Here is a 12072-nt window from a genome sequence, read left to right as displayed (position 1 = left end):
TCATAGCACCATTTTGGTTTAAGAAAAAAAGTACAGAAATTGAACATGGCCCAAATAAACATACCTATATGTCCTGAAATAGATGGGGGAAAAGTGGAAACAGTGACAGACTTTATTTTCTTGGGCTCCAAAATCAGTGCAGACATTGACTGCACTATGAAATTAAAAGACACTTGCTCCTTGGAAGAAAAGCTATGACAAACCTAGACAGTGTGTTAAAAAAGCAGAGACATCACCTTGCCAACAAAGGTCCATATAGTCAAAGCTATCGTTTTTCCAGTAGTCATGTACTGATGTGAGAGTTGGACCATAAAGAAGACTGAGCTCTAAAGAATTGATGCTTTTGAACTGTGGTGCTGGAGAAGACTCTTGAGAGTCCCTTGGACTGCAAGGAGATCAAGCCAGTCAATCCTAAAGGAAATCAACCCTGAATATTCATTGGAGTTGACTTACTGGGTATTAAAGGTAGCAGAGTATGCCACCACACACTATGCCACTTGGGCATAAGGATTATATTGAGCTGAAGGCAACTGAGAAGTTGTAAATAGAAGAGCTCTCAGCCCTCATCGTATTTCCCTAAAAGCAAGGCATAAATTTTTCTCTTAATTAATTAATTTTTTTAACCGTGCTGGGTCTTCCTGGCTGTGAGAGGGCTTTCCCTGGCTGCCGAGAGCGGGGGCTACTCTCTACTTGTGGTGCCCAGACTTCTCATTGCGGTAGCATCTCTTATTGTAGAGCAAGGGCTCTAGAGTACATGGCTTCAGTAGTTGGGATGCACAGGCTTAGCTGCCCCTGATAGCATTTGGGATCTTCCTGGACCAGGGATCAAACCATGTACCCTACATTGGAAAGTGGCTTCTTAACAACTGGACCACCAGGGAATCCCAGGATATAAATTTTTGAAGGTGTCTCCCCTTTCCTCTCTCCCAGGAAGGACAGAAGTTAATCATAGGAGGCAACTCTGATCCTTAACAGCCCAGAGCTGGCACCAAAGAAATCAACATAAATTTCACTGAAACTAGCCCTTATATAATGTTAAATGTTAGTTTCCACATAATATTTGCTTTCCCACAATTTGCTGTCCCTGAAAGCTCAAAGTTCTTTTCCTTTGCCTTGTCGCTTCTTGAAAAAATGTATGATTCTTCTATTAGATGCCATATAAGCCCAAGTTCTAACCACCACTTTGAGTTACTCAGCTTTGGGTGCTCCCGTCCATATGCACAACACACCTGCTAACACGCTTCTGTTTGCCCTTTTTGATCTCCTATTGGTTTTATTTACATGGACACAGCTAATGAACCTGAGATGGGTAGAGGGAAAGCCATTTTTCCTTTCCTACAGTATGAATCCTAGCTCTGCTACTTTCTCTCTGTATGTCTGAGCCTTATTTTCTTAAAATGGAGAGAGTAATAATATCTACTACATCAAAGGAAAGCTATGACAAACCTAGAGAGTGTATTAAAAAGCAGAGACATTACTTTGTAGCAAAGGTAATGTAGTCCATATAGTCAAAGGTCCATATAGTCAAAGCTTTGGTTTTTCTCATAGTCATGTACAGATATGAGAGTTAGACCATAAGGAAGTCTGAAATGTCTTAGAATTGCTTTTGAACTGTGGCACTGGAGAAGACTCTTGAGAGTCCCTTGGACAGCAAGGAGATCCAACCAGTCAAGCCTAAAGTAAATCAACCATGAATATTTATTGGAAGGACTGATGCTGAAGTTGAAGCGCCAATACTTTGGCCACCTGATGGAAAAGACCCTGATACTGGGAACGATGGAGGACAAGAGGAGACAAGAGTGACAGAAAATGAGATGGTTGGATGGCATCACTGACTCAATGGGCACAAGTTTGAGCAAATTCTGGGAGATAGTGAGGGCAGGAAAGCTTAGCATGCTGCAGTTAATGAGGTTGCAAAGAGTTGGACATGACTTAGTGACTGAACAACAGCAACAACATCAAAAGATGAGGATGTGTGTATATACATATAAGGTAAAGAGATATATATATACACACACATACATATGTGTGTGTGTTTATGTTTAAAGGGGAAAGAAGGGAGGAGAAGGAGGCAGAAGAGGAGGATTAGAAGGAAGAAGATGCAGAGGAAGGAGGAGAGGAGGGAAGGGGAGGGGAGGAGAGGGAAGGCAAGAGAAGAAAAAAATAAAAAAACAAGAAATGCAGACAGGCTCCAGGACCCCAGGCCTATATTTTCAAATGTTTTCAGTTATGGAATATTCTTTCATTGTATAATCATACAGGCTGTGCCTTCCTGATGCCAAAGTATCAATTTCATCAGAGCAAATACATCAGTTCAGTTCAGTTCAGTTTAGTTTCTCAGTCATGTCCAACTCTTTGTGACCCCATGGACTGCAGCACACCAGACCTCCCTGTCCATTGCCAGCTCCCAGAATTTACTCAAACACATGTCCATTGAGCCTGTGATGTCATCCAACCATCTCATCCTCTGTCGTCCCTTTCTCCTCCTGCCTTCAATCTCTCCCAGCATCAGGGTCTTTTCAAATAAGTCAGTTCTTCTCATCAGGTGGCCAAAGTATTAGAGTTTCAGCTTTAGCATCAGTCCTTCCAGTGAATATTCAGGACTGATTTCCTTTAGGATGGACTGGTTGGATCTCCAGTCCAAGGGACTCTCAAGAGTTTTCTCCAACACCACAGTTCAAATACATCAGATACTGAAAAAAATAGGTAAAATTCTGGTCTGTTCCTGCAGAAGTGAACAGAGCCTCTGCCCACACAGATACAAACTCTTCCCTGACTCCCCTAAAAGCACCTCCAACCTCCTGGAGTTAGGCAGCCCTCCTCTAAGACAACTTACACAGAGTGAAAGTGAAAAGTCGCTGAGTCGTGTCCAACTCTTTGCGACCCCATGGACTGTACAGTCCATGGAATTCTTTAGGCCAGAATACTGGAGTGGGTAACCTTTCCCTTCTCCAGGGGATCTTCCCACCCAGGGATAGAACACAGGTCTCCCACATTGCAGGTGGATTCTTTACCAGCAGAGCCCAACTCAACAAAGGGAGCCCAACTCAACAAGAGGAGCCCAACTCACATAGAACTCCTCACAAAACAGTGGAGGAAGGTGATCAGGGAGAGTCCTCCTTGCAACAGAGTTGCCTGAGGATCAAAACTGAGTAACAACATTTAATGGATATTTTTGCAAATTTTCATAATTACATTCTAAAGACTTCAACAAAAGAACAGCAACAACAAAAGAAAACCGTGTCATGCATTACCGTATTTAAATATGTTTTCTTGGTCATCTTCCCAGACATCTTGCCCTGGTTTTTCTTTACATTCCATTTCTTCCACAGCGGTTCTCACTTCACTGAGCCCTGCGTGTAGTTCTTGAGCTGAAACAATGGCTGAAGCTGAGGCTTTGCTCCCCTCCATCTCTCTCCTTCTTGGTATCAGGTACTCTCTATCCTTTCTCAGTTTCCCCTCACCCTTCTTCTGTCCCTCTTTTTTCTCAGCGTTCTTTTCTTTCCTGGGTTTTGGAGAAGTTGTTTTTTTGTCAAGGCCCATTGCAATAATGCACCTAGGAAAAACATTAACATAAAGAGTGATTAATCTTTATGCACAGCAGAACCGCAAAGATCTTTAAACTACTTCTCTTACCCCAGTAAGAAATGTTACAAGAAACATATTTATCATAGTGTACATAATTACAAATTAACTACTTTTTCCTTATTAATATAACAATCTTGTAAGTAAACACAAAAAAATTCTTAGTTTTACCTACAATAATAAAAAAGAAAAGGAAGCAACTTAATAACTATGAATTATAGTCTCAAACTAAGCTTTGTGCCTTAAAGTATATTTTTGGCTCTATAATAGAGTCAGGTAGAGAGATAGAAATTTAAGTCTTTAAATTAGAATTATGTGATAAATGGACATTCAGGTTTATCAGCAAAAGGAAGCTGAGATAATAGTTATCAGAAGACGTCATTCAGTCTTTGATAATGTATTATTCCAACATCACAATCAAAAAAAAGACATATATAAAGTTGAATCTAAATAATTGGCTTTTTTTTAAGAAACACAGTCAAATATTTTCACACCCTTTAAACAAATACTTCAGGAGCCTGAACGCTTATTGTAATAGAATTGTCATCATTACTTTTAGAATGGTCTTTTGAAGCCTGTGGGCTTCCCTGATGGCTCAGACAATAAAGAATCTGCCTGCAAAGCAGGAGACCTGAGTTCCAATCCCTGGGTCAGGAAGATCCTCTGGAGAAGGGAATGGTAACCCACTCCAGTATTCTTGCCTACAGAATTCCATGGACAGAGGAGCCTGGTAGGCTACAGTCCATGGGGTTGCAAAGAGACACAACTGAGCAACTAATACATAACAACTTTGAAACTTGTACCACAATCTTTTGTTGATTTTTGTTTGCAATAAGTTTTTGTGCTTTTAAAATGGCAGTGATCTCTAGAGGTCATATGGTCATTCAAATTCAAATCTGGTGAGCCAGCAGATGATATGAATGTATTAAGACATTAAAAAATATTTTTAAAAATCAGTTATAAAAAAGATAAGATCAATAAATTCTTCTATAGTTTTTTCCTGTTTCTCAAGATAATATAAAAATAGGAATTGTAATTATGATAATACACATTAATAAATATAGTGACTATGATAACAATAAAAGTATCAAGTGCTCCTTCTGTGCCAGTCTCTTCGCTAGGTACTTTGTATACATGATCTTATAGGATACATTCCCCTACAGACCAATTAAGAATTATCATCATCACTCTACAAACGAGGAAACTGAGGCTTTAAGGGTTCCATGACTTGCCCAGTTTTACCCAGCAGGTCAGTGATGAAACTGGATTTCAGCTCATGACTATTAGACTCCATCACCTCACAGTCTTCTCAGATGACTGCTTACACAGACAAATGTCACACGGCCGGGCTTACCACCAGGGCAAGTACTCACACTCTCACCAGAGACTAACACAAAGTGAGAAGTTTTTACCAAGGCCTAGAGACAATCTGTAACCCCAAACAGGTTCCTGGTAGTTACTGGTCTCCCTACTCCTCCTCTAGAACTTTGCCCAGTTATTTCTCTCCATGTCACACAACTCATGGTGAACAGAGCCAATTAGAGTGGGATTAGAATGTAGTCAAGACTTGTCAGTCCAGGAAGAATCAAAACAATATGTAAAAATCTGAAAACCGTCTCAGTGTGAATCAAAACTAATGGCAATCTCTTCAAATGAAGATCGTGCTAAATTTCAGCCATCCCTAGGCTAGCAGTAGCAAATATGAGGGCTTAGTTAATCACTTATCCTTTCACTATCTCCCCATAAAATAAGGCTAAATGGATAGGCACTCAAAGTAACTATCAGGGGCCGTGAAAAATGGGATAATGAGAACACACTTACCTCACCCATATTAGCATGATAAAGTATTTCTCAACTATAATGATGATATACTTAGCACATTGCTTTCCTTGGGATAAAGGTGTCATGAATCTTCAAAGACTATGATTACTAGCATTGCCTTCTGTTCAAGCTGTTCTTCCCTTATCAATGGCAACACCAAATCCATTGATTTGGAGCCTCTGATATGCTGTTACTTTTAGTTTATGTTGTGACTGTGTAGAGGCTTTGATGCCTCCCTACTGCCTGTGCAGACGTTTTATGGCCCATCTGCTTAAGGGAATTAGACAAACAAAGTGGGTAACATCTGTGCTCTCCTCGTCACTGACTACCTATTTGACTTCTGAGTATAATTTGAGGTGTTGATTCTGATTACTGAAGCTCAAAGCAGTATGCGTTCTACTTGGTTAGGCAATTTTTCTTCCTGTGTTTCACTTTAGCAACTGAAAATAACTACCATGCCTCTTCAAAGAGGTCCCATGATTGAGGGATGAGTACCAGTGTGGAACCTCCATACTTTGGTAATGAACACTGCTGAACTTTTCTTGTTTTCTAAGGACCTCAAAACAGGTAATTCCAAATCACTTTTTAAAAATAGAACTCCCTATTGTTTTAGTTGCCCTTCTTCTCATAATAAAAGTTCAAGGAACCAGTATGTTTTAAATGAATTAAAATGAACTTCATTTTTAACAAACTGGGAGAAGGAAAGCACATCTCTCAAAATAACTAAAGAAAGGTATTATTATGGGTGTGACAAAAGTTACAGAATATTATAAGTGATATCAGTCTCCTGAGGGATAGTTTTAACTTTTACCGGAGTTCTGCAGTGTTGGTGCTTCTGGAATAAACAAAGTCATCTCAAGTAGAGTAGAACCAAACAAGCAAGGCTGTAGCCCTCACTGGTCCATCCACGCCCCATTTAAACCAATCTGCATTGAATTGACTTTCACCTGAGCTGCAGCAGGGACACATCAAATGACACCACATGTTCTACTTGGGACATTCACAGATTTCATTTGGAGAAATTATTATGAAGCTAACAAAACGCTGGAAACCAATGTCCTATGACAACTGTGCATTTTAGTTGAGGGTCAAGAGTTATCTGGAGTAACAGGCAAATTCAGTCTTGGAGTACAAAACAAAGCAGGTCAAAGGCTAACAGAGTTTTGCTGAAAGAAAGCACTGGTCATAGCAAACACCCTCTTCCAACAACACAAGAGAAGACTATACACATGGACATCACCAGATGGTCAATACTGAAATCAGAATGATTATATTCTTTGCAGCCAAAGATGGAGAAGCTCTATACAGTCAGCAAAAACAAGACTGGGAGCTAACTGTGGCTCAGATCATGAACTCCTTATTGCCAAATTCAGACTTAAATTGAAGAAAGTGGGGAAAACCACTAGACCATTCAGGTATGACCTAAATCAAATCCCTTACAATTATACAGTGGAAGTGAGAAATAGATTCAAGGGATTAGATCTGAGAGACAGAGTGCCTGAAGAACTATGGATGGAGGTTTGTGACATTGTACAAGAGGCAGTGATCAAAACCATCCCCAAGAAAAAGAAATGCAAAAAGGCAAAATGGTTGTCTGACAAGGCCTTACAAATACCTGAGAAAAGAAGACACAAAAGGCAAAGGATAAAAGGAAAGATATACCCATTTGAATGCAGAGTTCCAAAGAATACCAAGGAGAGATAAGAAAGCCTTCCTCAGGAATCAGTGCAAAGGAATAGAGGAAAGCAATAGAATGGGAAAGCCTAGAGATCTCTTCAAGAAAATTAGAGATATTAGAGATATCAAGGGAACATTTAATGTAAATATGGGCACAATAAAGGACAGAAATCTTATGGACCTAACAGAAGCAGAAGATATAAAGTAGAGGTAGCAAGAACACACAAGAACTATGCAAAAAAGATCTTCAACCCAGATAACCATGATGGTGTGATCACTCACCTAGAGCCAGACATCTTGGAGTCTGAAGTCAAGTGGACCTTAGGAAGCATCACTATGAACAAAGTTAGTGGAGGTGACAGAGTTCCATTTGAGCTACTTCAAATCCTAAAAGATGATGCTGTGAAAGTGCTGCACTCACTATACCAGCAAATTTGGAAAACTCAGCAGTGGCCACAGGGCTGGAAAAGGTCTGTTTTCATTCCACTCCCAAAGACAATGCCAAAGAATGCTCAAACTACTGCACAATTGCACTCATCTCACACGCTAGCAAAGTAATGCTCAAAATTCTCCAAGACAGGCTTCAACAGTGTGTGAACCGTGAATGTTCCAGATGTTCAAGCTGGGTTTAGAAAAGGCAGAGGAACCAGAGATCAAATTGCCAACATCATGGAAAAAGCAAGAGAGTTCCAGAAAAACATCTATGTCTGCTTTACTGACTATGCCAAAGCCTTTGGCTGTGTAGATCACAACAAACTGTGAAAAATTCTTCAAGAGATGGGAATACTAGACCACCTGGCCTACCTCCTGAGAAATCTGTATGCAGGTCAAGGAGCAACAGTTGGAACTGGACATGGAACAACATACTTTTCCAAATCGGGAAAGGAGTACATTAAGGTTGTATACTGTCACCCTGCTTATTTAACTTATATGCAAAGTACATCATAAGAAATGCTGGGCTGGATGAAGTGCAAGCTGGAATCAGATTGCAGGAAGAAATATCAGTAACCTCGGATATGCAGATGACAACACCCCTATGGCAGAAAGCGAAGAAGAATTAAAGGGCCTCTTGATGAAAGTGAAACAGGAGAGTAAAAAAGTTGGCTTAAAACTCAACATTCAGAAAACTAAGATCATGGAATCTGGTCCCATCACTTCATGGCAAATAGATGCATCAACATGGAAACAGTGAAAGACTTTATTTTTTGGTCTCCAAAATCTGCAGATGGTGACTGCAGCCATGAAATTAAAAGACGCTTGCTCTTTGGAAGAAAAGCTATCACCAATCTAGACATATTAAAAAGCAGAGACATTTCTTCACCAACAAAGGTCATCTAGCCAAGCCGTGGTTTTTCCAGTAGTCATGTATGGATGTGCGAGTTAAAGAAAGCTGAGCACCAAAGAATTGATCCTTTTGAACTGTGGTGTTGGAGAAGACTCTTGAGAGTCCCTTGGACAGCTAGTAGATCCAACCAGTCCATCCTAAAGGAATCAGCCCTGAATAATCATTGGAAGGACTGATGCTGAAGCTGAAACTCCAATACTTTGGCCACCTGATAACGAAGAACTGACTCATTTGAAAAGACCCTGATGCTGGGAAAGATTGAAAGTGGGAGGAGAAGGGGACAAGAGAGGATGAGATGGTTGAATGGCATCACTGACACAATGGACATGAATTTGACTAGGCTCTGGGAGTTGGTGATGAACAGGGAAGCCTAACATGCTGCAGTCCACGGGATCACAGAGTCGGACACAACTGAGTGACTGAACTGACTGACTGAATACACTTTACTCTTAAATATCAAAACCATTATATTTGTTGATGTTGTTCAGTCTCTAAATTGTTTCTGACTCTTTGAGACCTGATGGACTGCAGCATGCCAGGCTCCTCTATTCTTCAGTATCTCCCAGAGTTTGCTCAGATTCATGTCCATTGAGTCATGTTTTCATTGACTCCACTGAATCATGTTTTCATCAGACTCCATTGAGTCTGATGTTTTCTAACCATTTTTTCCTCTGCATGCCCTTCTCCTTTTGCCTTCAATCTTTTCCAGCTTGAACATTTCAAAGAAAGAAGCTAGAGGAAACCAAGTAAAATCATATAAAGAATTGTACAGATACTCCTAAGAATTGAATAGGAGAGTAGATGCCATCAATCAGATTTTGGTACTGATTATTAAACCTCCATAGAAAGTGTTTAGGACCAAACATTTTAGAGCTTGGATTTATACAGCAATTCCCAGTGAGTGCTATGTGTTCACACATGCGTGATTGTATGAGAATTCATTAGCTTTCCTGCGAGTTAAACAGAAATGTGTTAAATGACTTGCCCACAAATATGGAGAATGCGTATTTGACTTGGAACAGAAAAGCAACTGCAGGCATGGCCTAAGTACACCTCAGCATTCCTACTACTTGTCCTAGACCATTCACTGTGCCACTTGTACCTCTTCTCTCACCTATAATTTCCAGATTCTTCCTCCCTTAGCCTTAACCTCAGCTGACAAATTCTTGTTTGACCAGAAAATAGAGACAATCAGCAGAGAACTTCCAGGTGGTCCAAAAACATCCACCAGTTTACATCTCTTTCTGCCCTATAGCCATCTTTCTTCTTGTTACTTCATCTAAGGCTAATACCTCCATTTGAGCCCCAGGTCCCATCTCTTCTCATCTACTCAAGCACTAAATATCTCCCTCTATATCATGCCTGATCAATGCTTTTCTTCCTCAGGTATTAATCCTATCTATCAGCTTTTAACCATATTATAATATCTCCAATCTTAAAAAATAATAAGCCCCTCTTGGGTCCCTGCATCCTCCCTCCTGGCTGCCACCCAATTTCCATCCTTCAGAGCAAAACTCTTTAATAAGAGCTGTCTATAATCTCTGGCCTCAGCTCTTCTCCAATTGTGTATTAAACCCACTCCAATCAAACGTGCATTCCTACCACTCCCTTATAGCAACTTGTGTCAAGATCACCAATAACCAACACATTACCAAACCATGCTCAATCCAGAGTCTTCACTTTGCTTCACCTAGCCACACCTTGGACCCAGTTGATCGTGCCTAATTCTTTAAACATTTTGTACATTTCCAGGACATTGCTTTCTCTAGGTTCTCTGTCTAATCATTGGCCTTCCTTCCCTAGGCTTTTTTCCTGGTTCCTCTTTATCTTCCTTCCCTTTGAATGAAAGTGACAAGAGCTCATTACTCAGACATATTCTCTTTCTGCCTTCCATTCTTAAGCAGATTTATCCCATCTTATGACTTTAAAAGCCATCCATATGTAAACCATTCTCAAATTTATATCTCCAGCCTGGACATCTCACCAGACAACAGATTAACTGATCCAACTACTTATTCAACATTTCTACTTGACTCCAACTCAATGTATCTAAAACCAAAATGCCTTCCTTCCACTCCCAAACCTACATCTTCCAGTCTTTCCTGTGTTAACTGGGCACCCTTCGAGTTGTTTAGACTAAAAACTTTTCAATCACTCTGACTCAGCTCTTTATCTCATGCCCTGCATCCAATCCATCAATAAATCCTATAAACCCTACCTTCAAAATTCATCTAGAACCTAATTTCTTATAACTCTTTCCACTATTGTCTTGCCTCTAGATTAAAGTAGTTTCCACCATTTCCCCACCCTCCCTAGTTTATTTTTTCCATAAGAGCTACTGTCAGATCATGACAGGCCATTGCTCAAAACCTACCTTAGAGGCTTCCCATCCCCCTCAGAATAAAAGTCAAAGTCTTTGCAGTGACCATAGGACTCTGCATGACTTGACCCCACTGTCTCTCTGACCTCATCTTCTATCACTGTCCAATTCCTCATTTGTGCTCTGACCACACAAGCTTACATACACCAAGCATAATCCTGTCTCACACACTTTGTCTATGCTTTTCCTCTACCTGAAAACCTATTTAAAAAGGGGAACATTTTTTCTGGTTTCTGCTTGAAAGACATCAGAGAGGCCTTTGTTATCCATCCTACATAATAGAATACTGCCTTCTGACCCTTTTACCCCTTGCCATTCCTTTTATCTCCCTTACCTTATCTTGTGTTTATGTTTATTACCATCTCATATATATTAAAAGAAGACAGAGCACCAAAGAATTGCTGCCTTCGAAGAACTGTGGTGCTGGAGAAGACACCTGAGAGCTCCTTGGACAGCAAGGAGATCAAACCAGCTGATCTTAAAGGAAATGAACCTTGAATATTCTTGAAATCAGTCCTTGAAAGGACGGATGCTGAAGCTGAAGTTCCACTATTTTGGTCACCTGATACAAACAGCTGACTCATTGGAAAAGTCCTGATTCAGGGAAAGATTGAGGGCAGAAGGAGAAGTGGGCATCAGAGGATGAGATGACTGGATGGCATCACCAATGCAATGGACATGGACTTGGGCAAACTCCAGGAGATGGTGAGGGACAGAGAGTCCTGGCACGCTGCAGTCCATGGTGTTACAGAGAGTCAGACATGACTGGATGACTGAATAACATACATTAATTGGTTGGTGTACTATTGGTATATTGGCATTGATTTATTGGTATATTACTTGCACTTCCCCAATCAGAAGACGCTCCATGGGTCAGATTCTTTGATTGGCTTACTCCCATGTTCTATCTTGGCACAGAATCAATTAATTTTCCATGAGTACTTTCAGGAGAAAGTTAAACAAAGCCTACAAGAAAATGTACTGATCTCAAATAGAATGTCCAATATGAAAACTGATAAATAGTAGTCAGAACTGACCTGTTTACATGTATTTTTTTACACCTGAGATTGAAATTAATGGCATGAAAATGATCGTTGGGCTACACAATAATGCAGGCATAACTCTAATACACATAACCTATAATATCCAATTGTATAAGCTGGATGCTTGACACATGCTCTGGAGCTCAACCCAAAATCAATTACTACAAGGAATGAGGTGGGAAAAAAGCCTCCCTCTTTCCCTTTAGAAACAGAACTTAAGC

The 12072-nt window shown here is 40.3% G+C and overlaps 1 protein-coding gene across 7 annotated transcripts in view; it reads right to left on the bottom strand.

The window, feature by feature from the left end:
- The window catches only part of ERICH3 (glutamate rich 3), a 119705-nt gene that overhangs the window by 34432 nt on the left and 73201 nt on the right, over nt 1–12072 (bottom strand). For all 7 annotated transcript variants that reach the window (XM_024990109.2, XM_059885109.1, XM_059885110.1 and 4 more), the window contains one exon: nt 3255–3556. In XM_024990109.2, the coding sequence (XP_024845877.1) occupies nt 3255–3556 (302 nt within the window). The remainder of the gene's footprint in view (nt 1–3254; nt 3557–12072) is intronic.

Source organism: Bos taurus, chromosome 3 (assembly GCF_002263795.3).
Source record: "Bos taurus isolate L1 Dominette 01449 registration number 42190680 breed Hereford chromosome 3, ARS-UCD2.0, whole genome shotgun sequence".
Classification (NCBI taxonomy): domain Eukaryota; kingdom Metazoa; phylum Chordata; class Mammalia; order Artiodactyla; family Bovidae; genus Bos; species Bos taurus.
Note: the sequence above shows the minus strand (reverse complement) of the source record. Positions and strands in the feature narration are given on the sequence as shown.